General features: G+C 38.5%; 1 protein-coding gene across 1 annotated transcript; it reads right to left on the bottom strand.

Annotated features, from left to right (window-relative positions):
- Nucleotides 1–212: 212 nt before the first annotated feature.
- Nucleotides 213–24,552, bottom strand: LOC124874498 (N-acetyllactosaminide beta-1,3-N-acetylglucosaminyltransferase 3-like). The gene is made up of 2 exons (XM_047375877.1): nucleotides 24,163–24,552; nucleotides 213–3,845 (listed from the first exon to the last, which is right to left on the bottom strand). Exons 1-2 carry the CDS (start codon nucleotides 24,174–24,176, stop codon nucleotides 2,705–2,707), a joined length of 1,155 nt encoding a protein of 384 aa, XP_047231833.1. The 5' UTR covers nucleotides 24,177–24,552; the 3' UTR covers nucleotides 213–2,704.
- Nucleotides 24,553–27,559: the final 3,007 nt, after the last annotated feature.

Raw genomic sequence — 27,559 nt, 5'->3', positions numbered from 1 at the left:
TTCTGTGAGAAAACAGTAACCAAAATTAGGCATGGTTATTCTGTTCTGCTTTGGTGACAGATCTGTTTATCTAAAAATTGAATTTCAAAGTGAACATGCAGTGTTTTATTTCAGGCATTCTTTGAAAAGCATACAATAACATAATGTGATCAGTAAAAAACCTCTTGTCATTATTTAATAAAAAAATGTTAACATACACAAACGGCACTTGCTTATTTCTCAAATTTTTAATTGTGAAAAATATACAATACAGAAATTCTTCATACCTGCTTCAAAACCCTTGCATATTTGGCCATTTCTATAAACTATACATCAAATTAAAATTGAACTTGTCAGAGCAAACAATTCACGTTGGTTGGTAATGATAAACAGCAAATCACAGATATGAGTGTATAGTTTAGAAATGTAGACAGTCTCGTTCAAGCACTCTAACCATTTCTAACAACAAATGTTGAAAGCAACACCTCAACAAATAGTTTTAGAGAAAGTAAAATGTTTTGCAGAATCTAGAGAAAACGCTTTGACTAAAATGTTTGGAAGGTTGTGCAACATAGACCAACATCAACTGGCTTTCATATTGCAACGCTATTGGCAAATACATTGAGTCAACACTCATTTCAAAATCCAGGAAATGATTACAGACACAACCAGCGAAACAGGCACAAAGGGTAAACAATTATAAGCCAGCGGTCAGACTTTCTAAAAACCTTCTATAGTAGTATTTATCGCTATTGAGAAAAAAAAAACAGGTCTTTAATTTTGAATGGGAATTTATCAAATTACAAAACAGAAAAAAACAGAAAATAAAACAAAAGAAAAGCAACAGTAAAGTACAAAGAATATTTACATGCTCAAAGGAACGTGTATAAACAGATTTTTAACCCACCACTTTTCCAGTAGCAACATCATCCCAATTGCAAGGGATGTTTTAGCACCAACAAGGTGATACAAAAAAGCAAGGAGCTAAAACCTTTGTATGCAGTAGACAACCAGCTGACGGATTATAAATCTCTTTTGTACAGATCATCTTGGTAAAATTTCAGGCCAAAACGTCCCATGTTTTGAAGCAGGTACAGAGATGTACCTGCTTCAAAGTGAAAAGTGAAAAAGAATTGAAAGCTTGAAGAAATTTGAATCGAGAAGGATAACTGGAAAGTGTGGCTCCAGGCAAAAGTACAAAAAATGTAGGTCTGATTTAAAAGTTTTGCACAGTACTATATATTAAAGCCTTACCTTTATACGGCAAACAGAAAACTGATTACTCTTGTATAAATACATATTCTCACTCCAGTACCATGCAAATATTGTTTCATTAAATATATCCACAGATCCCACAATTTGCCTTTAAACATTGCACCAAGGTCACTATTTACCAACGTTTTTTGTGGACTACATGTATAGTACCTCACCAGAGTTTACACACTGCTGCTAGAATTCCAGGTTTTAGTGACTTAAAAATATTTAGGCCGTTATAAATGATTCCCAAACCTTTTCCACCTTTAAATGTAATATATACCTGGTAAAATTCAGCTAAAAAGATAAAGAAATCTGTTAGAATGAACTTGAAAATGAAACTAATGAGAAATAGCATCGCTGCTGGAGAGTCCACACCCTAAACCTAATACTTAAGCTAATTGGTATGAAAATATCAACATGCTACATCTTGTCTTGGTAGCAACAGAGCACTCCAGCTTCCAAATCAATAGATTTTGAAGACTATCTTCTTGGTCCACACGTACAGGGAATGCAGCAGGTTGGTGGCATCTGTAGAACACAGCCAGAACTTGATGGATATCCAAATCTTATGTGGATGTATGCAGTCCACAAACAATAACAAATATTTTATCATTAGCCTCTTAAACACAGGTAAACACCCACTCACCTTCGTCTACTTGTCAAGCTGTTTGCTCTTTGTAATGTGTTTAATCATTGCTGATTGTATTCACAAAGCGGTAGGTGAAAAGTTCCAACCAGGGAGGTTTAGTCAATACATTGTTGCATCATAAATAGATTACCATGAGCTGCAACATGAGAGCAAAAACTAACCCAGTAAAAAGCCATGCTTTCTTTGGAGTTTAACTCCAGTAAAATTCCTTTAAGTCGCAGATGATTAAGAATTTATGAAAAAGTAAATGAAAAGCCAAGCTACTTCTGTCAACTTACAATAAAAAAGGAAAAGCTATAATTATAAGTCACTCAGCAGTCTTGTAACTCAGTGTAGTGCAACCTCATACCTGATGCCCTGGTTGCATAGTTACAGACAAGATTAAGAAACAGGGGTTTGAGTTTAAACTAGAAAAAAGGTGAACTTTTCCAATAAAGACCCAGGCCCTTATACTGCAAAACAAACAATCCTTGTAGCCTGCAAAAACATTTCAACTGAGTTTCCTTTCAGCATTTGATATTTTATCGTTTGAAAATGTATTGTCAGACTGAATCTCTCGGAGCTCTTTCAGCAAGCGGGATCTAACAAGCCAGCTGTATAGAACCTGTAAAGCAGCCCCTGAAAATCTTGTCCAGTATCCAAATGAAGTATTACATTTACATTCTTTAGGGGCAAAGAAAAACAATGTTTTAAGTCCGCCTGACATAAGTGGATAGAAAAGATGCATTAGTCAGTGGCAATGTAATATATCTGTCAATACAAATCAAAGTTCATTTGCATGATGATTTGTGTTGGTGTACTAGATATTGTTCAGTTCTGTCAGGTATGTGAGAGGCCACATTTTAGATTTGGGCTGTGTATACTGTGCCACATCAGGTATATCTGAGTCGGGAGGAATCTATGAACCAGTAAAATGTCTTTATAGTAGCATGGACTGTATTCATCAACTTTTTTGGAGGGAATGTGCAGGCCTGCTGTCTTCACACCCATGTGTGAGGACGGGCCAAGTCCAGCTTTGGCCAGACACATCCCCATGTAAACATCGTCGATGGGAAGAATCAGTATAGATTTGGACATGTGGTATATAAGCATTGCTGTATACCCTGACAGAAGGAAGCCCCCTCCGCCACAGTATGGAGGATATGAGTTTGATTCCTCAACCTGAACTGGGATAAAATATTTGCTTCCTGGGTCTCTGATGGGCCCCACATTCTGGATCAGATGACCAGTGAAGAGATGTCTGCTCCCATTATTTTCTTTGAGGCTTTGGAGATATACAACCATGTTGTTTGTTTGGGCAAACACATCATCATCACCATTAAGGAGGAAGCGAGCATTTGGACAGTTTCGCTCCATCCATTCCAGGAAGAGTATTTGCTTCAAAGTGAGGTTGTAAAATGTGTCACTGAAGTCCCACTGGAGGATATCTCCATGGTCCTTTTGCTCCAGCTTAAGGAGACGGTTTAATCTGTCTTTCTCATAACCAGCACCTGACACTCCGGAAATAAAAATCCTTCGAATCCACACACTATTGTGTAACCTCTCCTTAGCCCAGGTGTTACGTAGCACCGCCCGGCGTTCGTAGTTGGCCGGGGAGCTCTTGATGACAAGCAGAAGGAAGACATCTCCAGATTTTTCAGCTCCTCCACATTTATCAGGGAGGTCCAGCAGCATGGGGTAATGTCGACAGTGCCGAAAGTAGAGAAAGTCTTTAATATTCTGAGGGAGATTTGAGAAGCCTGTGATGTTGTCAGCACTCATATTTTTCTGGCATTTTTGCCAGGGATATACGTACGAGTTGTTTTTGATGGGTGACCTTTGTTGCCTGTTATTCCCAGCTGTGTTCTTTTGGAGGTGGGACGTTTTGTGATCAGAGTACCTTAAGAACTGGAGAATCAACAGGCCAAGAACTCCAAAAATGAAGAAAATCCTTGCCTTAAATTTTCTCATCTTCGAAACGCTGAAGTGGAGACAAAACAAGGGTTATGTTAATACACATGGCACTAATAAGAAAAAGTAAGCCAAAAACATAGAAAGAAAATAAATAATTCACATAATGAAAGTATCTGATGCTGATAAAATTTTAAAATGGGTAAACACTGGATCATATGAACACATGTGAAACTGTTATTTGTGAAGAAAAAAACAAATAAAGGTTTTTCCCATGATAAAACGGCAGTTCCGATCCATATAGCTTTTTCAGCTTTTATTATCCTTATAGGTCAATTGGTTTTGCAGCAAACATCAAAAACAACCTAGAAAAAAGGCTAAGAACAAGAAGTCCAAAAATGCAATATATACACAACATAAAACCATGTTTCCATGCAATACATTGTCACACATGGTTGCTATTTCAAGAGTTATGTGGCCACACCTTGGGCCAGGCTTGTATCAGTCATCCGATGAACCTCCTACTCCATGACCCGAGAAACAAACTCTCATACGTAAGTCAGCAGCTCATCGCAAATACAGGTCCTTCTCAAAATATTAGCATATTGTGATAAAGTTCATTATTTTCCATAATGTCATGATGAAAATTTAACATTCATATATTTTAGATTCATTGCACCCTAACTGAAATATTTCAGGTCTTTTATTGTCTTAATACGGATGATTTTGGCATACAGCTCATGAAAACCCAAAATTCCTATCTCACAAAATTAGCATATTTCATCTGACCAATAAAAGAAAAGTGTTTTTAATACAAAAAACGTCAACTTTCAAATAATCATGTACAGTTATGCACTCAATACTTGGTCGGGAATCCTTTTGCAGAAACGACTGCTTCAATGCGGCGTAGCATGGAGGCAATCAGCCTGTGGCACTGCTGAGGTCTTATGGAGGCCCAGGATGCTTCGATAGCAGCCTTTAGCTCATCCAGAGTGTTGGGTCTTGAGTCTCTCAACGTTCTCCTCACAATATCCCACAGATTCTCTATGGGGTTCAGGTCAGGAGAGTTGGCAGGCCAATTGAGCACAGTGATACCATGGTCAGTAAACCATTTACCAGTGGTTTTGGCACTGTGAGCAGGTGCCAGGTTGTGCTGAAAAATGAAATCTTCATTTCCATAAAGCTTTTCAGCAGATGGAAGCATGAAGTGCTCCAAAATCTCCTGATAGCTAGCTGCATTGACCTTGATAAAACACAGTGGACCAACACCAGCAGCTGACACGGCACCCCAGACCATCACTGACTGTGGGTACTTGACACTGGACTTCTGGCATTTGGCATTTCCTTCTCCCCAGTCTTCCTCCAGACTCTGGCACCTTGATTTCCAAATGACATGCAGAATTTGCTTTCATCCGAAAAAAGTACTTTGGACCACTGAGCAACAGTCCAGTGCTGCTTCTCTGTAGCCCAGGTCAGGCGCTTCTGCTGCTGTTTCTGGTTCAAAAGTGGCTTGACCTGGGGAATGCGGCACCTGTAGCCCATTTCCTGCACACGCCTGTGCACGGTGGCTGTGGATGTTTCTACTCTAGACTCAGTCCACTGCTTCCGCAGGTCCCCCAAGGTCTGGAATCGGCCCTTCTCCAAAATCTTCCTCAGGGTCCGGTCACTTCTTCTCGTTGTGCAGCGTTTTCTGCCACACTTTTTCCTTCTCACAGACTTCCCACTGAGGTGCCTTGATACAGCACTCTGGGAACTGCCTATTCGTTCCGAAATTTCTTTCTGTGTCTTACCCTCTTGCTTGAGGGTGTCAATAGTGGCCTTCTGGACAGCAGTCAGGTCGGCAGTCTTACCCATGATTGGGGTTTTGAGTGATGAACCAGGCTGGGAGTTTTAAAGGCCTCAGGAATCTTTTGCAGGTGTTTAGAGTTAACTCGTTGATTCAGATGATTAGGTTCATAGCTCGTTTAGAGACCCTTTTAATGATATGCTAATTTTGTGAGATAGGAATTTTGGGTTTTCATGAGCTGTATGCCAAAATCATCCGTATTAAGACAATAAAAGACCTGAAATATTTCAGTTAGTGTGCAATGAATCTAAAATATATGAATGTTAAATTTTCATCATGACGTTATGGAAAATAATTAACTTTATCACAATATGCTAATATTTTGAGAAGGACCTGTACATTGAGCGTCACTTTGTTTTGCTGTCTCAGAACCAAAATCTCAGATTGAGAATAGATACAGTCACCATTAAAAATAGAGTGCCTTACAAAAGTATTCATATCCTTACATTTTGTGACAATGATAGGCAAACACAAAGTAGAAATAGTACAATTGTAAAGTAAAAGGAAATACAAGGTTTTTAAAGGTTTTCACAAATAAAAATCAGAAATTACCTTCTTACACAAACATGCATTTCCTTATGATCTTTTTCAATATTTTATTTGTTTTCATGTATCATTTAATCTGTTTTTGTGTCTTTTTAGTTAAATCATGTTTTATTATTTATGCTCTGTTTATAAAGCACTTAAGTATTTTAATCTGTGAATTGTACTACATAACTAAAATACGCAAAATAAGAACAACTTAAATAGGTGTACTTTCTTTTTCAGCAACAAACGTGGGTACAATTAAGGAGGACCAATCCTGCCATAAATATGAATACATACAGAAAAAATAAATGACTCAGTAAAATAATTACTGGGCAAAAAAGCAGCTAGACATATAAATTAGAGTGACATTGAATGCAACAAAATGCAAAAAAATTATTATATTAATCAGATATAAATATATATTTCTATTTTAATCTTTACCTCTTTTAATTAATATCTATGCTATTAGGCTTATATTCTTTTTAAACTATTCATTTTCAGTCACGCTTTTTTTCTTAAACTCTATATTTTTTCCTTTATTAATGTAATACAACTGAATTTCTTGAGAGGTTTTTGTCATCACCCTTTTATTTCTTTCATATTTATTACTACCCGATTAAATTTAAGACATGTTTTTCTCGAAAATATATAATTTTACATATTGTTTCACTGTCCTTTTAATTCTAAATCACTGATATATTTTCTCCTCTAATAGGTGATTGTTTATCTCCAATGGATATTCCTGAGCCCAATAATTTCTGTCATTCTTTTTTTTTACATTCTTTTATCCCTGTATTGTCTTTTCAGTCTCAACATGCTGCTGGAAATGTAAACACAAAGGGGGCGGGACAGAGACCAAGGGGGCAGTCTTTGAACAGCGTCACTGTCTCAGCTTCTCTCCTATTGGTTAAAGTTAAGCCTAGGAATTAGCTGCCGAGTTCTATTGTGGCTGCCTGGTTTGAAAAGGAGCTGCTAACAACGGCTAACTTCTGTCATGTTGTTGCTAAAGAAGTTGGCTAGAAGTTAGGCTTTGGTGGTAGATACTGCTTTTTGTCGGAATAGTTTACTGTAACGTGTTGGCTCTAACCAAAAGAATACTTCAGTTTGCCAGACAACTAAGTAGTAAGGCATTTACATATATGGACCCACTTTCACAATAAAAGCATGACTCAATGATGGACTGTTTTTCCAAATCTAACCAGAGGAAACAAGAAACTTCACTGAAATTAGCACCTTTAAATATTTCTAATGAGGCTTCCTGAAGAAATTCTGATAAATATTTTCCGATCACCATATTAATATTCATTTTGAAGTAAACTGTCATTTAAGGATGTATTCTGTCCTGATTAAGAGTTCTGTTTCTATAGATGTCACTCAAGAAATGTCATCCACATCAGATGTGGAATTTAAAAAGAAAGATGGAAATAAATTGACTAAGGGAAATCTAATGAGAAAAAAATACAACAGGGATATATGGGAGAAGACAAAAACATCACTCTTTAAGAATTATAAGAGCTGTAAAAAAAGTAAAAAAAATTCTGTATTTTTGAGAAAAAATTATATCTTCAATATATTTGGGAGGTAATAAATATGAAAGAAGTAAAAGGAGTAGAAAAAAATAAACTAGCAAGAAATTCACATATGTTAAATAAACAAAAATATAGTTCAAGAAAAAAAGTATGATTGAAAATTTGTTGTTTAAATTCAAAATAACCATAATAGCACTCTAAATATAAAGTAAAATAGAAATATATGTCTATGTCTGATTAACTAATCAATTATTGAATAAATCACTTATTTTTTAAATTTTACATTGAATTGCACTCTAACTTATATGTCTAGCTACTTTTGCCAGTAGATATTTTATTGAGTCATTTATTTATTTGTGTATGTATTCTTAATAATAATAACTGCTAGAGGGCTGAACAACACTGCTTGTTATACCCAGTTTGAACTCAGAACAAAATGTTCAACAAATAGCTTTCTGCTGCCACCTGCTCATGTTATCTACACCACAAAGTCAATTACAGTGACGTGAATCAAAGGTTGAACTGGTGCTGGAAGATGAATGTTTATGAATCTTATTCTGCTGATATTCTTACACGTAGTGGCTAATGTAGATAAAGCAGATATGCAAGAAAAGAAAAATGGTACTTGTTCCCGTCAGTGGTAATGTTTCTGCAGCAATGCTGATTAGTATCTGAGATCAATCTATTAGCATAACACTGCTCTCTTGTATGCATCAGCATCTTTTGCTGAATGTTGCTGAAGTTCTTGTTACATTGTTCGTGTGCAGGTACAATGAAAAGAAAATACCCAATTTAAATCTGATCCCACCTTGACTGCAACACTAATGCAATGAAAACAGCTTTGTCTAAAGTATGATGAAGTGGGTTTGGTGAGACAGTTGATGCTCAGTTGCAAGGGAGAGATGTTGCTGCAAAGGCTGCAATGTGTTTTCCGTTCGTATCTGTTTACTGGATGTGTGCGAAGGCCCCCAGGAGACTATATGGAGGAATGGGAGCTGTGAACTCAGTGACTACTGTAATTGTTTGTGAAGGACAAATAAACAGCTTTGTGTAAGGCTGATCACTACACAAGGTGTGTGCTACAAAGGCATTGGTAAAGAAGAAATGTGAGAACTAAGGGCAGGACCCAGACATTATGATGAACTGTTAAAGTAGTTTGGCTCTCAACCCTAAAACAAATAAGCTTTGCTTATGGTATATACTAGAGAAAAATGGTATGCTGACATCATGAATTGTGTTGTTCTTTTATTTTGGAGGAGCTGGTTTGTAAAAATATGAGTTTTTAAGGAAAAACAGAAGAGCGTTATTCAATAAAAATAAGAGACAGATCAACAGCTGCATCTTTCATGTCATCCTTACGGTCTCTGATCCAGAGTGTGCCGAACTTGCTCTGCTTTTTCCAGTTTCAAGAGAGCTGTCGAAAACAAACCAATTAACAAACAGAGAAAAACGTTTTGACTTTGGGGCAGAAATATAGTGTAGATAGGAAACCCCAGAGTCCTGTGCAACAGAGTCTCCAAGAGGGACCAAAAAGGCCATAAGATATCTTGTTGGAGAAATGCTAGTTCAAATCAAATGAAATACGGGTGCATTTACTTAGACATATTGAAGTACATTCAGTAAAACCTGTTTTACAGTATCAGATTGATAGGGAATAAAAAAAGCACAAAATATGAGCATAATGGACATAGGAATCAGACATAAATGTTTTGAAAAATTAATCCGACTAAAGGTAGAGTTAAGTCTTTCATGTAATAAAAAAAAAAAACCTAAATCAAAACCAGATTAGGCTCAAGTAAACACTATGTTTACCACCATTATTTGAAAAGTCTTTTTATACTTAAAGATGTTTTTTCCTTAAACAGGATGCACTTGAGCAGCTTTCTTAACTCTACATCATAATACAGCAGTTCAAAACAGATTGACTGATAATTTAGTGGCCTACACAACAGAACTATTTGCAATACTGTTAGCACTGTAGTGAGTTGAATGTAGTGACAACAACAACTTGAGAACAACTTCTGACAGCTTTTCAGTTCTCCGAATCATTACCCGGATAGGATATTTTATGAAAAATATTTCAGCTTGTAGTATTTGGATTTCTGCCCCTGAAGGCAAAGCTGGTAATGAAAAAGTTGACATTTTAGTCAACGGGAAACTGTCATTATTCGACATGGGGGAGTAGAAGCATGACATCCCTTCGTAAATAGGGAATGTTTAACCTGGGTCATGTTCATGCTGAAAACAACCACAGACAGTCAAACATGTATTCCTGGAATTTAATGGATGCAACATAGATAAAAAAAGACATTAAAATTGATGAAGAACATTAAACCTGACGATACGTTTAAAAAGTTGTTGAGAAAGATCTCATAAACAATGCATGGTTCAATTATTAAGTACTTTATCTAATTTCACACAATGCAGTCCAGTAAACAAATAGTGGAAGAAAAAACAAGAAATAATCTTACAGTCGTGGCAGATGGCTGGTCACACACACTGAGTCTGGTTCTGCTCGAGGTTTCTTTCTGTAAATACAGGTCCTTCTCAAAAAATTAGCATATTGTGATAAAGTTCATTATTTTCCATAATGTCATGATGAAAATTTAACATTCATATATTTTAGATTCATTGCACACTAACTGAAATATTTCAGGTCTTTTATTGTCTTAATACGGATGATTTTGGCATACAGCTCATGAAAACCCAAAATTCCTATCTCACAAAATTAGCATATCATTAAAAGGGTCTCTAAACGAGCTATGAACCTAATCATCTGAATCAACGAGTTAACTCTAAACACCTGCAAAAGATTCCTGAGGCCTTTAAAACTCCCAGCCTGGTTCATCACTCAAAACCCCAATCATGGGTAAGACTGCCGACCTGACTGCTGTCCAGAAGGCCACTATTGACACCCTCAAGCAAGAGGGTAAGACACAGAAAGAAATTTCTGAACGAATAGGCTGTTCCCAGAGTGCTGTATCAAGGCACCTCAGTGGGAAGTCTGTGGGAAGGAAAAAGTGTGGCAGAAAACGCTGCACAACGAGAAGAGGTGACCGGACCCTGAGGAAGATTGTGGAGAAGGGCCGATTCCAGACCTTGGACTGAGTCTGGAGTAGAAACATCCAGAGCCACCGTGCACAGGCGTGTGCAGGAAATGGGCTACAGGTGCCGCATTCCCCAGGTCAAGCCACTTTTGAACCAGAAACAGCGGCAGAAGCGCCTGACCTGGGCTACAGAGAAGCAGCACTGGACTGTTGCTCAGTGGTCCAAAGTACTTTTTTTGGATGAAAGCAAATTCTGCATGTCATTCGGAAATCAAGGTGCCAGAGTCTGGAGGAAGACTGGGGAGAAGGAAATGCCAAAATGCCAGAAGTCCAGTGTCAAGTACCCACAGTCAGTGATGGTCTGGGGTGCCGTGTCAGCTGCTGGTGTTGATCCACTGTGTTTTATCAAGGGCAGGGTCAATGCAGCTAGCTATCAGGAGATTTTGGAGCACTTCATGCTTCCATCTGCTGAAAGGCTTTATGGAGATTATTTCATTTTTCAGCACGACCTGGCACCTGCTCACAGTGCCAAAACCACTGGTAAATGGTTTACTGACCATGGTATCACTGTGCTCAATTGGCCTGCCAACTCTCCTGACCTGAACCCCATAGAGAATCTGTGGGATATTGTGAAGAGAACGTTGAGAGACTCAAGACCCAACACTCTGGATGAGCTAAAGGCCGCTATCGAAGCATCCTGGGCCTCCATAAGACCTCAGCAGTGCCACAGGCTGATTGCCTCCATGCCACGCCGCATTGAAGCAGTCATTTCTGCAAAAGGATTCCCGACCAAGTATTGAGTGCATAACTGTACATGATTATTTGAAGGTTGATGTTTTTTGTATTAAAAACACTTTTCTTTTATTGGTCGGATGAAATATGCTAATTTTGTGAGATAGGAATTTTGGGTTTTCATGAGCTGTATGCCAAAATCATCCATATTAAGACAATAAAAGACCTGAAATATTTCAGTTAGTGTGCAATGAACCTAAAATATATGAATGTTAAATTTTCATCATGACATTATGGAAAATAATGAACTTTATCACAATATGCTAATATTTTGAGAAGGACCTGTATGTAGTTTTCCTTTAGACTGTCACTACATGCATGCTCAGCATGAGGGATCGCTGCACAGTCAGCAGCACATTGCAAGCGACTGGCCAGTGTCACTACATGTTCATCCAGGAGGAGTAAATGCTGAAAGTCAGTGACTTAACGCAATCTGCTGGGTTTCCTTAGACAGAAAACTAATTCCAAACCAATTTGAATAATAAACTGAATTTGACTGCATTGTTTGATAATTAGGATATATAAGAATGTATGTATTTGACTTGGAATCTCTGTGATTCAATTGAATTGACTCTGTAAAGTGTCTTGAGATGACGTGTGTTGTGAATTGTCGCTCTATAAATAACACTGAACTGAAATTAATTTTGTTCTTCTCAAAGAGCGCAGTCAAGAGGACATAAAGGCACAAGTACTTTACGTTTACAAAAACAATTTCAAATTTATACAAAATTTAAACTCTTTCTGCTACAATTAAACTTAACTTGAGATATATTTTGCAGTCTCATTCAGATCAGTAAAGAGGAAGCCTGATAAGCATGAATATTACAAACACTTTTACTGTGCGGCACACAGATATTTTCAGTTTTACAAAATAAATGAGAAACAGTATCTTATCTTAGAGTCTATAAGAATAGATCTGACTTAGAGATTTGTTTTCTGATCGTGAGCTGAAAATGTGGTTATTGTTTGACACGTCTCTGAGGTACGCTGTCATGACACTTCATCTATCGCTGTGAGGTCAGACAGGTGTGACTCTGTTTGCTTAAGGGATATTTTCACCTTGAATCAGCTGCCACTAATCCTGTCCTGATCTCTGTTCAGGAAGGAAATTTTTCCTATTTTGATTTTGAAAGAAAATAAACTTTTAAGTCCAAATAACGGAATATATTACCCATTACCCTGCAATAATCTCAGTTTAATCATTGCTACTCTAAATTTAGATGTTTTCTAGTCAGGAGCACATTGTTAAAGCCATACTCTGAAGATTCTCAATAATGGTAACTTTTTGGGCACGGCGACGGTGGCGTAGGGTGTAAAGTGCGCGGTCCGTGTGATGCAGGCTGTCGCAGATTTCAGTCATGGCCCGTAAATATTTACTGCATGCCCTTCCTGCTCTCTCCCCACAATACTTACTGTCAAAACATTTGACTTGTTTGGCTTGGCATTACATTTGAATGTGTTTTTAGTTGAACTCCGTATGCAGCTTTTCCTCAAAACACATGAATGGTGCTTGCAAAATATTAAATTGAAGAACTAAAAATCTGCTAAAGCTCTGCTTATGATTAAAACTTTCAAATTAGTTAAAAAAGTCAAATCTAATTGTTTTTACCAGCTTATTTTTACATGCTTATTGGCAGTGAATACGTGCTGCTGCAAATGTGATTTCCTACTTGATCAGAAAAAAGAACAACACTAGGTCGTTTCCATTTAGTGGTATGCATTGACAGGATGATCTGTGATCTGTTGATCTGTTGATCTGCGGCGTGGCAAAAAAAATGCATGAGATTTAAATAGCTTTGATTGTATTATCTGTAAGTTCATTCCTGATGTAAAACAATAAGACTAACAGACTGTTTGTTTTAAACCTTGTTTCATGCTGTGTGACAAAGGATTGGGTCTAAATACTCGATGCAACCCTGAGAAGGGAGAAGCATACCAAAAATAGAATCAAGCATGTAAACAAACGTGTAAATTTTGGAAGTTATGAGTAAATCAAAAACAGCATGTTGTGTCAAAAAAGAACCAGAACTGATGTGCAGTAACAGGATAGGTCTTGAGAAAGGCTTTAAATAATGTAGATTAACCTAAGCTTTCAATTTTATAAAGTTGCAATAAACTGCAGAAACAGCTCAGATTAGCCTTGGATAAGGCTCTTAATCATATATATTCTGTTTTGAAATTATTGATGCATATAACTGTTTTTGTTAGTTTAAACTACGGCAGAAGAATGCAAATCTGAAATATTTTTACTTTAACTTGGAATTATTTGAATTTTCAAGATGGAACTGTTGCTTAAGCACATAGTGACAGAATGCCTTTAGGAGAGATTTGGGGGTACACACTGAACCGATCACTTGTCTGTCATCATGATCGCTCACTCTCTCTTCTACGGAAAGTTTAATTATAGATTAACCACATGTACATTTCTGCCACATGGGAGGAAACAGAAAGCAGGAAGTGGGCTAACAGATAACCCAAAAGGCAGAGTGAAAATCACTCACATTTAGTTATAGTCTTCTTTGGTTACTGGTTGAATCTGCAATATTAGGTTTGGAAACTAGCAGCATTGGGTTCTCTTCTTGTAGTTACAGGGGCAGACACTCCAAAACTTGTAAAACATTTCACTTTCTGTTTTGTATAACCTGTTGGTCTTTTTTTGCTTTTTGAATTTTATCGTTGCAGAACTTTGACTTTGTTAATGAACACTACATATGCATATGCATCTAAACATTAGCTGGTAAAAAAATTGATTTGACCATTTTACTCGTCGTCTTCCGCTTATCTGGGACCAGGTCGCGGGGGCAGCAGACTCAGCAGAGACGCCCAGACGTCCCTCTCTCCAGACACCTCCTCCAGCTCCTCCGGGGGGAGCCCGAGGCGTTCCCAGGCCAGCCGAGAGACATAGTCCCTCCAGCGTGTCCTGGGGCGTCCCCTGGGCCTCCTCCCGGTGGGACGTGCCTGGAACACCTCCCGAGGAAGGCGTCCAGGAGGCATCTGGTATAGATGCCCGAGCCACCTCAACTGGCTCCTCTCGATGTGGAGAAGCAGCGGCTCTACTCCGAGCCCCTCCTGGATGGCCGAGCTCCTCACCCTATCTCTAAGAAAGTGCCCGGCCACCCTACAGAGGAAGCTCATTTCAGCCGCTTGTATCCGGGATTTCGTTCTTTCGGTCATGACCCAAAGTTCATGGCCATAGGTGAGGGTAGGAATGTAGACCGACCGGTAAATTGAGAACTTTGCTTTTTGGCTCAGCTCTCTCTTCACCACAACGGACCGGCACAGCGTCCCCATTACTGTGGCAGCCGCACCGATCCGTCTGTCGATCTCCCGCTCCATTTTTCCCTCACTCGTGAACAAGACCCCGAGATACTTAAACTCCTCCACTTGAGGAAGGAACTTCCCTCCAACCTGAAGAGGACAAGCCACCCTTTTCCGGTCGAGAACCATGGCCTCGGACTCGGAGGAGCTGATCTTCATCCCAGCGGCTTCACACTCGGCTGCGAACCGCCACACCGCATGCTGTAGGTCTTGACTAGAGGGGGCCAGCAGAACCACGTCATCTGCAAAAAGAAGAGACGAAATCCACTGGTCCCCAAACCACACCCACTCCAGCCCTTGGCTGCGTCTAGAAATCCTGTCCATAAAAGTTATGAACAGGACCGGTGACAAAGGGCAGCCCTGCTGGAGTCCAACATGCACCGGGAACAGGTCCGACTTAGTGCCGGCAATGCGAACCAAACTCCTGCTCCGCTTGTACAGAGACTGGATGGCCCCTAATAAAGGGCCCCCGATTCCATACTCCTGGACCATTTTAACTAATTGGAAAGTTTTAATCATGAGCAGCACTTTAGCAGATTTTCAGTTCTCTATTTTCACATTTTGTAAGCGCCATTTATATGCTTTGAGGCAAAGCTGCACAGAGTTCAACTAAAAACTGTCATCGTTCAATTTAGTGGTGGACCAGAGGTGCAGGACGAGCTGAGACAGTAGGTGAGATGAACAGTCATTTAATGTGATGAGCCAACTTACAAGAGCCGGTGCAGGCTTACAGGAGATCCAGGTAACAAAGTTCATGAATAAATCAGTCCTGGTTTCTGGGTGGCGGCATAACCTCAACGTAGCCAGAACAGACAGACTAAATAGACTAACGACACCGCGTGGAACAAAGGACAAAGACGAGCTTAAATACAGACGAAGTTGGACGTGAAACAATAGGGCAGGTAATCAGGGAAAACAGACACAGGTGTGCTGGAAGACAGAGGGGCAGGTGAACCAGACAGGGATAAACAAGAACATGAGCAGCCCGACAAGACAAACAGTAAACAAACCAAAGGAACCAGAACACAGGAAGACAATAGATCTAGGAACACAACTAACACAGTAAACAGAACAGAGCCTAGAAGATAAAACACCAGAAACGAGGACTCAAGACTTAACCATACTTAGAACAGAAAAAACACCTGACTAAACGTAAACAAATACCAACCAAAAACACACACTGTGACAAAAACACATTCAAATGTCAAACATTAATGTCTAAATATATATATATATATAAATATGCAAAAAAGTTTGCTTCCTTTATTGTTATTACTGTTTCCTTTATTTTTGCTGTATTTAACTTGTCTGTTTTCCTTGAATGATTTTAAATGCGTTCTCTGTCTAAAACTCTTCAGGTGTTGTATTGAATACATTGGCAATAGGAGATTAGAAAAAAGACTTACAAGATAAAAAATATTAGCTTAAAAGTAATTTACTAGTAAATAAGGGAAAGTGATAAATTTTACATTTTCAAACCGTTACCATAAAATGTTTGATTTAGGCAGTAGAGGCCTTTATTTAAAAATTATTTTTGACAGTATGTATTATAGACAGAGAGCGAGAAGGGCATGCAGTAAATGCTGACGGGTCAGGACTGAAACCCGCGAAAGTCTGCATCACAGGGGTTGCTTAACAGCATATGCCACCGTCACCGCACCCAAACAATTACCAATAATAATCTTGAGAGTATGGCTTTAAAGATGTGCTGCTCACTCTCAGATGTGATTAATAAACATACAAATTCAGAGTAGTCATGATTAAAATTAGATTATTGCAGGGTAATGGGTAATATATTCAGTTATTTGGACTAAAAAGTGTATTTTCTTTCAAAATCAAAATACAGTGCATGAAAAAATATATACGTAAAAATGCATGCATGGAATGAAAAAATTTTATTTTGACTTGTTTATGGACTTTGAAAATATTAAATGAAACCTTTAAAAATCAAGGTATCGCCATTTTTTCCCAATCCCAGGCTCAGATAATATCCCAGTATCAAATTTATGCGATGGGAAAAATAACACTTAATTTGCAAAAACTGGCAGTAAAGGGTTTAATAACTGAAAAATATACACTGCTCAAAAAAACAAAAAAAAAAATAAAGGGAACACTTAAACAACACAATATAACTCCAAGTAAATCAAACTTTTGTGAAATCAAACTGTCCACTTAGGAAGCAACACTGACCGACAATCAATTTCACATTCTGTTGTGCAAATGGAATAGACAACAGGGGAAATCTTTGGCGATTAGCAAGACTCACTCAATAACGTAATGGTTCTGCAGGTGGGGACCACAGACCACTTCTCAGTACCTACAGGGGTTGGACAATGAAACTGAAACACCTGTCATTTTAGTGTGGGAGGTTTTATGGCTAAATTGGACCAGCCTGATAACCAGTCTTCATTGATTGCACATTGCACCAGTAAGAGCAGAGTGTGAAGGTTCAATTAGCAGGGTAAGAGCACAGTTTTGGTCTGGGAGGAGATCCCTCAAGAGACCCTCTGCCGTCTCATCAGGAGCATTCCCAGGCGTTGTAGGGAGGTCATACTGGCACGTGGAGGCCACACACAATACTGAGCCTCATTTTGACTTGTTTTAAGGACATTACATCAAAGTTGGATCAGCCTGTAGTGTGTTTTTCCACTTCAATTTTGTGTGTGACTCCAAATCCAGGCCTCCATTGGTTAATAAATTTGATTTCCATTGATGATTTTTGCGTGATTTTGTTGTGAGCACATTCAACTTTGTACAGAACAAAGTATTCAATGAGAATATTTCATTCATTCAGATCTAGGATGTGTTATTTGAGTGTTCCCTTTATTTTTTTGAGCAGTGTACGAATATTTGTGTCAAGTTTGTTGCTGTGAAGGATCCAAATGCAGGAAAGGTGGGAAGCAGAATTAACGCAAAAATTAAGAGCTTTAAATTGAAATGGAGTTTTGACGAAAAGTCAATCTGGAAGATTCACTCCCTCCTCTGCTCCGTCCAATGACTCCACCATGCGTCCCAGCTCCAACCAATCAGCATCGAGTCCGCATTACCTCTTTAGCCAATCACCGTCCAAGGCCCAGCTTTGAAGATCTTCACTCACAGACTTCCTCGCTCTTCAAGCTGCGCTGCGATGATCAGCAACGTCATGTCCGACTATGACTCTGGCAACTTAGCCGATTCCTCGCCCTCTTTCCTCCTCTCCTGCCAGTAAGTGCATTGGCCTGGCCTTTCGCCTCGATGGCCCCTTTTCCCTCAGCTCTGGGCAAGAGGAAAATGCTTTAAGAATTCCTCCAATCTTCCTACTAAGCGTCGCCGAGGGTGCCCCTCCTCCACACCGGCTACGGTCGACCTGGCCCAGCTTCTGCAGCAGTTTCTCCTACGATCTTCCTCCCGCACCCCAGGCTTTGGTGTCTTCTTCTACTCCGGCCATCCCACAATCTTCCCTGCTTCATTCATCTCGTCCATGGATTCTCTCCAGAGCTTCATATATTCTTTTATTCAGCTCCTCCGGGAGTTCGCCTCCAATTCTGCCACGTCAGCACTTCTTCTTCTCCGCTTTGCCGAGTCTCAACCTGCTCCTCCCACTGACATTCACCATCGCAACACTCGTCCTGGCTCTTCTCTAGGGGTGAGATGTATCACTTAATTTTCTCTTTTTTTTCATCATTCATATGCCCTTCAAGCACGCTGTATTTCCCACTCATCTTTTACATTCAGGTAGATCATATACTCCCATGCATTCTAACATCTCACTCCGGCTCCACTCCAAAATCCTGCAGGGGCAGCTCATTAATCTGGTTTCTTACATTTTACCATCTCCCGAGGTTGACCACTGTGTTGCCTCCCCTGATGGCTTTACTGCTGTGTTTAACTCATCTGATCACCGCCTTACTAAGAATCTCCCTTTTGGCAAGCTTGTGGCCACCTTTAAGCATTTCAGAGACGTCTCCTGGTCAGTTAACCCGAGCATAGAATAAGCTCGATACCTATCCGTCCCTCATCGCCGACCTACATTTCAAACATGGCTTCCCGATTTCTATCAATATCACAAACTTTCTCTCCCAAAGCTGCATCCACCGCTCAATCGGGAGTCTGCCTAGACTGGTCTATTCTCGCCACTGAAATATTATCATGACACAAACCACCTCCTGTTTTCTGCAGCTCAGTCGGTATCAGAGCGCTCTTCTCTTCCTTTCTTCCCGCACTCCTGCCCAGCCAAACTCAAATTGCTGGCTTCCCGCTCCAGTCTCCTCACAAAGTGGAATGGTATCTCCTTCTTTTACGGCGACATCGTTCTCTCGGCTGACTCATTTCAGTTTTTACTGCCTGTAGTCCCGGTTGAAAAGATAGTCTCTCAAACGGATGGTTCACTATCCTTTTGTTGACAGAACCTTGCATGTGAACAATCATAAGAGCTAAAAAATAAACAGAATGTAAATACCTTTAGTAACTTTTAACAATATGCTGCTGTTAACCTTTTTGCCTTATTATTTACCATAAATGAATTATTTACCTTAAATTATTACAACCCCTTTTATCCTTGTCAATCTTTCCTTTGAGTGCTTTTACCCTGTTTTACCACGTATATTTATTAAACTTGTAACCATCGCCTTCTATATTTTCCCTGTACCACTAATTAAAAATAAAATGCATATTTCAACTGACTGTGAGTTTACATAGCCTATATATTGAAACTAGTAAACTCTCATATTGCGCTTAAGCGTGACTAACTTACTAAAGAATATTAGTACCCTCTACTAGGGAAAGAAAGAAGAAAAAAAAACTGCTACATTTAACAGCAACCTGTTTGCTATGTAGATATCTAAATATTCATCTACGCATTCGAACACAGACAATATTAATATGACAAACTCTAGTCAATGCATTCTGGCCCCCAGTCAGTTTTCAGGACATTCATTTAGAATAGGAGCAGCAATTACTGGAGCCACTCAAGGAGTTTCAACAACTTCTCTTCAACAACTCGGCCGCTGCTCATCCTATGTTAGTTCAGACTTCCACTCTGTGTTAACTGCTCAACGATCTCTTAGTTCTTAGGTAAGAACTTATTGCATTATCTAGTGGTAGATGGCCTCTAATTAAATTCAATTTGTCTTCATAGATAAAAAATCAACCATCTAACTTCATCTCTCTTATCCCCATTTCTCTAAGGTCCGCTATCTACAGCATTCATCAGCCACAGTCAATCATTTCTCTCGCCCACATCATCACTTCATTCTTCCCCTCAGCAAGTACAGTCATGTCATCATCCTCTCTCTTTATCATTCTCATCCTTCTGCAGTCTTATCTATCTCCAAAAGGGAATATAACCCTAAATACTATATAGGGAGTTGAGGGATGAAACATAACATATTAACTCAAGTTAAATTGAGTTGGAATCCATTTTGTGTTTCTTCTTTTATATTCATGGCCTGATAGAGAGGTGTGATTAATGCACCTATAGAGGTCCCTCTCATTCAATTTCTGTTGTATTTAGAGGTTGACCTTTTAGGGTTTCCTTCTGCTCGTTGTCACTTGGTCTGACTTCAATGGTAATAAATGTATTTTGACAAGTTCTCATTTCAACATATTTGGCTTCCGTGATTTAATATAACATTACATTATTCCTAATTTTATAATTGTACAAAAACTAATGCCAAAGAAATTTTTATCAATCCAAAGCAGAAGCACATTAGAAGAAGCCACAGAGGAAATACAATCTTAAAAAAAACAGAAATTTCTACACTGTTTCAACTTTGCTTTACTTTGAAGTCAGTTGAGAACAACAGTCATATACTAAGCAACAACGATTTTAATGAGAGGAGTCAAAGTGACATTTTTGTTTTAAGTGTCTATTCTGCAGAATATGTTATCACTGGATAATGGTAACTATATGGATTATCCTTCAGGGTCACCATAGTCCTAAACTCTTATCTCCAACTTCACATCTGTTGTAACGTTCATAAATGACATGTAGCCATGACAACTATTTGTACTTCTTTTTCTTCACAGAAATCATTGTTTAGGAAGAGATTACGTAAGATCAGAATGTCTGTGCCTAAATGTAATCTGAGGTGGAAATGTAAAATTTAAACATACAATTGTAATTATCAAACTAAATATTACTGATATATTGTGAGTGGTGATTGCAGCCTTGCATCACAACAACCTGTATCTTATGTTGACAGGTTTGTAAGCTTACATGGGTCTAAGTTTAAAGAATGGTGGAACCCTTTGTTAAACATTAAATCTGCTTTCCTGTTTGATTTATTATGCAAGTTTACAAGGCTGAATTGGGAGTCTTTCACAATTTTCTTTCCCACAGTTAATGATCCCCTCACCATCTGAGGATGAAAGTTGAAATGTATACACACAATACTCCGGCAATGATTAGCCTGAAGAGGCCAAAATAAATATTAGCTTTAATCATTAATCAGAAAACACACTGCAATGGCAGTGATTCTGCTTGCTGAGGTGAGTAAATCTTCATCAGCGCAGACCGAGTGTCTGCTGCATGAGCATGAGATTAAGTAATGTGATCTTAATTTTTGAACCAGTTATGCATATGTGCAGTATGTGTGGCAACACTCATGCCACACAATATTTAATATGTCAAAAAAACATCTGCGGAAGCTAGCAAACTATCTCTGTATGCTAAAGTATCAGACCCATGGAAAAGTGATACTAGAACATTATTAACTTACAGCTGCAAAACTTCATATGTAATTGAAAGACAAGGCAGATTACAGTAGAGTCATATTCAATAAATTAGGGTCATCCAGAAGGTCACAAAAAAACATAGAACATATACTAAAGCACTGCAGGCCTTAAAAAAGTTCAGTGTTAATGTTTCAACAGTAAGAAACTGGGCAATAGTGGCCAAAATCCCTGCTGACTAAAGAGAACACAACGGCCCATCTCACATTTCCATCATCTTAATATCATCTTAATGTAAGACGTTTAGGAAAAATTCTGCGAACTGAACAATGAATTCTGCTTTCTTGTCATGGTTTTATGGATAGATTTGACCCACATGCAGAAAGCAATCAGGAGACCAAATGATGTTTACAAAGGTTTATTTTACAGGGAACAAGTATTGGGAGTGGAACTGGAACCGGAAGACAACTGCAAAGGTAAGTAGACACGGTAAGGATATATAAAGTCAGGAAATGATGAATATAACAAATGGGACATGGAACACCTGCCACCACTCCTGACAACCCCAGAGCCACCTAGAGGCCAAGCACAGAGCAACAACAACAACAACACCACACAGATCCTGACATCTCTACAAAACATTTCTAAACAAAAATGTACTGCCATCAGTTTGTGACCTAAAGGTCAAGCGCATGTTGGTTAATCCAGCTAAGGACTGCTAAAAGAAAAAAAAAAACAGAAAAAGTGAAGGTTTTGGAGTCACCTAGTGAAAGTCCAGACTTAAATCTAATGAGATGCGGTGGCATGGCCCTAAACAGACCATTCATGCTTGAAAACCCTCAGATTTGGCTGAATTAAAACAATTCTGCAAAGAGTGGAAGAACATACCTCCAGCAATGTAAACCAATCATTATTATTACAAACCCTAGATGACAGTTGTCTCAGTCAGTGGCTCAACCAGTTATTGGATTAGGGGGGTACATACTTTTTACATAGAGTCAGGTTGGTGCAGATATATATTTTTCAAATGGTTTACAGCCCATCACTCTTTGCAGCAGACAGTGTGTTGCCAACATTTAACCTTAGTATTTCTACTAGTAATTACATACAGTCAGGCTGCTGAATGTATCCTGTCACCGATCAGCGCAAACTTAAAGTGCCCGCATCAATTTCCCTATGTCTAATCAAATAATATAAACTGTGGGACAGTGAAAATTAATGAATGTGATTGCTTTACACACAAAAGAGCAGTTCAGGATACATTTGGTTGTGGATTACACTGGTACAACTGTGTGACAAAAAATATCAAAAAATAATAGATATCTATCTGATTTGGTTTTGAAGCCATATTTTGAAGAAATGGATCAACTCCTTCATGGCAGACTTAACTGCTGTATGGAAAGACATTAAATTTATTGTGTGGCACAGCAGAGTTTGTTCATTTGAGAAAATACTCACAGAGTAAACAGCTGTCATACAAAAGCAGAAATAATAATAGATGTACTCGGTATAAGGAGAAATTCAAGATCCTTTAGATGTTCCCTCTCTGCGATCGTTCTGACTGCTCTTAACTAAACTACTAAGTATCCCTTTTAGAGTTCTTTAAACATACTGGCTTCTACTTTTACAACAGCAGATGGCAGAAATCTGTGAAGTCCAAAAGGAATGACATTGAAACAAATCCCCCTTCTTCCTCTCATTATGTGAGCCGTTTCAACTAGGCAGATATGGTGGAATGCAAACAGACCCATAACATCCAGTCGACAACACGCTGATAGGAATGAATTAAAATTTTTCTGAGGACATAATTCTTTTTACCCATTGCCCATAAAACACTGAATTGTCGTAGAGCTCAGCAAATGTGAACTTTCTAGTCAAGTACAATATGTATTTAAGGAGTTTTTCAACCCAGAGCCATCTTCTGATTGGAGCTAATGATCGGATGAGTGGTAGCAACAAACTTTAAACAAATGCTTAAGTGTTAACCAGTTTCTGATAATGATTATTCTTTCCTTTTTCCAGAAAAACCGAGGAAACTAATGACGGATGAGTCGTCATTTCCAGGTCTATGCAATCTTTGGTGATTGAGTCATAGCCAACTAGTGTCAAAACAATAATTGAAATTTTAGGAAACGAAATGGGGTGGACGGGGGTGGAAATCCCACAAAGCAGCTAAAGATCCAAAAAAAAAAAAAAAGCTCAAATTTTCTCACAGCAAATTCGTTTTTCCCCCTTTTTTCTTATTCATTTTAGACCTTTATCAGTAAGTAACACATAATAAAATGTACTGATACCTAATTCTTCTGCAGGTTTATACAATCTTAAGAAGCGTGGAAATGTATCCTGCAATCTAAAGGGCTGATTGTGAAAGCACTCAAGAGTTTCAATGACATTTAAATATTTAGCACACCGACACGCATCTGTCAACTCAACCCAGAGGAAGCCAACGTATCGAGCTTTTATTAAAAGTAAAAAATAAAAATAAAAAAATCTGAAATATAAGTGAGGTTCCCAAATAAAGTAGAGGCAAGAAAACATCCAAAAAGTTTCAGACAGTTGGAAACTTGTCAAGAGGTGTTTCCCGTTAGGGCTTTACACAAAGGCAAACAAGCCTCGCTCTCCCAGCTCTCAAGATGAGAAATTAACCAAATTTCTTCAAAGGAAAAGTTTTATTACCTGTTAATGCTCATCGTCGCTCTGCTCTGTGACTTTTGTCAGATTAATTATAACTTGGGTGTCCTCATGCAGCATAGCCGTGATCTGAAGACAGCTGGGCGGTGTCTGTTTTCCCCCGCTGCTCGAACTGCGCCTGTCTGTCGTTCCCCCATACCAGCTGTTATCAGATCCCTACGTAAGCAGGAGAAAAACAGAAAACAAAAACAACAAAAAAAGTACTATTGAGATCTTTAAAAAAAGTTAAGTAACATCAAAAATGTAATTAATCTTCGGTAATATATTTCTAGAGACAAATTATCTCCTATCTCGGAAAATAGGAATATTACATAAGACCAATAAAGATATTTTTCATAAATAAATGTTAAAATATGGTCGTGTTATGGTCTACACAATCATGACAAAGAGTGCTGGGTATGCCATGAAAGGTCACTGTTAAAGCAGCTGGCTGTTCACAGTGTCGGGTGCAAATATATAAACGGAAAGTTAGGTGGAAGGAAAAACTTTGGTTGCAAAAGAATAATAACTGCAACCTACACAGGATTGTGAAGCAAAGCCCACTCACGATTTTGGGGAGACTCAGAAGATGTGGACTGCAGTGAACGCTTCAAGAGGCACAGATTTAGGACATGAGAAGCAATTGCTATTTTGGTCACTCATGAACCAAAGACATTTTTACAGATGTCCTACCTGGAGTAAATACAAAATGGACAGGACTGTTGCTCAGTTGTCCAAAGTCCTATTGGAAGATGAAAGTTTATATTTCATTTCATATGGTAATTAAGGTCTTAGAGTCTGGAGTGGGGCAGAGGCACATGTTGCTGCTGGTGTTGGTCCACTGTGTTTTATCAGATTCAAAGTCAGAGCAGCTATCTATCAGAAAATTGTATGCACTTCATTTTTCTTGTTGCTGATAAGCTTGATGTATATGCTAATTTCATTTGCTAGTTGGATTTGGCAACTGCCTACTGCCAAAAACACCAATGCCTGTTTTAATGGCCACTTTGCTGGATTGGCCAAAGCTGACCTAAACCCCATAGAGAATCTGTGAAATATTGACAAAAAGAAGATGATTAACACCAGAGCCAGCAATGCAGGCCAGCTGAAGGCTGCTTATCAGGAAACCAGGGCTTCCTGAACTCCTCAGCAGACCCACAGGCTGATCTCCTCCACGCCATGCTGTATTGATGCAGTAATTCATTTAAATGTACACTGACACACAATATGCAGACATTTCTGTATTAAAAATGTGTTTTACACCGTTTTTATCCAACAGTCTAATTTTCTGAGACACTGAATTTTGGGTTTCAATTTGGCTGTAAGCCACAATCATCAAAAAATGCAAAACTCTTCTGTAAGAATTCTATATGATTTTCCTTTTTAAACTAAATTACCAAGATTAAATAACTTTTCAGCAACTTCCTAATTTACTGAGAACCACAAATGCAGTTTGGATATTTTTTATTTCTATTGTTATTGCTTCACTCTACTGTGTACATTCAGCCTTATAGTTTAACTAATGAACGGGGCTTGCTAATACAGACCACACCTGCTGATAAAGGTGTAAAGGTAAAGATGGAAAATTTAATTGGTTGGAAACTCAAATGATATTTGGCTTCTGTTGAAGCTACAGAATGAGAAGCTTTTATACAGATGCAAGGTATTTTCCCCCCAATTTCTGCGAGGGAATAACGAGGAAATATAATTTTAGAGAGATCACAGACTCTAGCTAGCAAACAAGAATCTCCAACTTGTGAAATTTTTCTTTCTTCCTAAAATATTTTTGCCATCTTTTTGTATTTTACTTTACCAATCTGGGTTATGTAAATCTCTGCACACAGAAACGCCAACAACTAGATAAAACATAATCAGTACAATTAATTTATTTACTTATTGACTTTATTTCTTTGATGTATGTTATCATTTAAACCTGCTTTCACTAGTACCCCAGTTCATTTATAAGCTGAACAGAGAAATACTGATTTTGCATTCCCCAGACTGTAACAAATACATGTAAAACTGAGAGATGTGGCTCTTTGGACATTCAATGTAATCCTGCTTACTTTGGGATTGGCAGACTAATGCAAAAATGCCTAAAGCTGTTAAAGTCTGAAAATACACACAAAAAAAAAAACTTCACACAACACACCATATTCTATCATAGTATAATGAACCAGTGTCATTTATTGTGGAAGGATTAATGCTGAAGTTCTCCATGCAGCCATTAATTGTCAATAGTTAAAAATGTATTTCCAGACATGACGTCTTTTTGTGCAGAGCTGCTGAGTTCTCTCCCGGTTTACATGGTCACCACTGACTCTCAAAAAACAAGCATGTTGGACCTCAAGTGATAGTGTGTGCTTTGCATGCTTGCTTGTGTGTCTATATGTATATGCAAATTTATGTTGGCCCAGTTAAGGACCTGTGCGGAGCATACCACACGTCTCACCTGTTGACAGCTAAGAAGCACGCTCAAACTGAAGTGCAGTTTAAACAATTTAGTTAATGCATCCCAGTAGACCTATTTATAGACCTAAGACTTGTTCTTCTTTGGCTAAATTGAGATATTTTTTGAAGATTTACACTATTTTACACTGAGCTGACCTTTGACCAGGAGCAGTTGTCAGCCAGAGGGTTTGCAGGATGAAGACAAGTCTGCTTGTGTTTAATGTGATAAAAAAAAATAACTGATCAATTTAGATACGCACTGATCGGGCTTTTGCTGGCTAATACCAAATTCTAGTTTTCTTTAAGCTGTGACCCCCTGATTTTTTTACATTAAAAAGCATTTGTGCAAACTTTGTTTTAATTCAACAAATAAATCTAACACTGACAAAAGAGTGCTGCAATTCCTTAATAGAATTAGTAGTTTTGTACCTAACAGGAAACGAAAGAATTATAACATTTCCATTCGTGCATGAAAACTTTACCTTTACTGACCATAAAAAGTGGGAGTTTTTAGTTTTGCTATATTTACCATGTTTATAAGGTAGCATATAAGTATAAAAGTAAAACTATTCGGGCTTCCAAGCTGTTTTATTAGATGCAATGGAGTAAAACACCCTGCAGCCTGCAGATTCAGACTCTTATCAGTGTTGATACTAGCTTTGAAGGAAAGGCCAATCAGACTCTGCAGAGAGCTTTGTAGTTTAACTGCTTTTTCCTGGAGAAAAAAAGAGGACTGTCTGGTTGCCTTTTATGACCTCTGAGGGCCAACCGATAGTAGAGGGGTGAAACCCAACCCCTTTCCTATGAATATATGTGAATATCTCCGCAGCATCGATTTTACCATGCAGGCCACAGCAGTTCGATCAAGGGGAGGGTGTCAAACAAACCAACTAAAATAGATACAACAGAAGAACCCTTGACTAAAAGGTAGATGTCAGCTTTTGTTATACTG

This window comes from Girardinichthys multiradiatus, chromosome 9 (genome assembly GCF_021462225.1).
Source record: "Girardinichthys multiradiatus isolate DD_20200921_A chromosome 9, DD_fGirMul_XY1, whole genome shotgun sequence".
Classification (NCBI taxonomy): domain Eukaryota; kingdom Metazoa; phylum Chordata; class Actinopteri; order Cyprinodontiformes; family Goodeidae; genus Girardinichthys; species Girardinichthys multiradiatus.
Note: the sequence above shows the minus strand (reverse complement) of the source record. Positions and strands in the feature narration are given on the sequence as shown.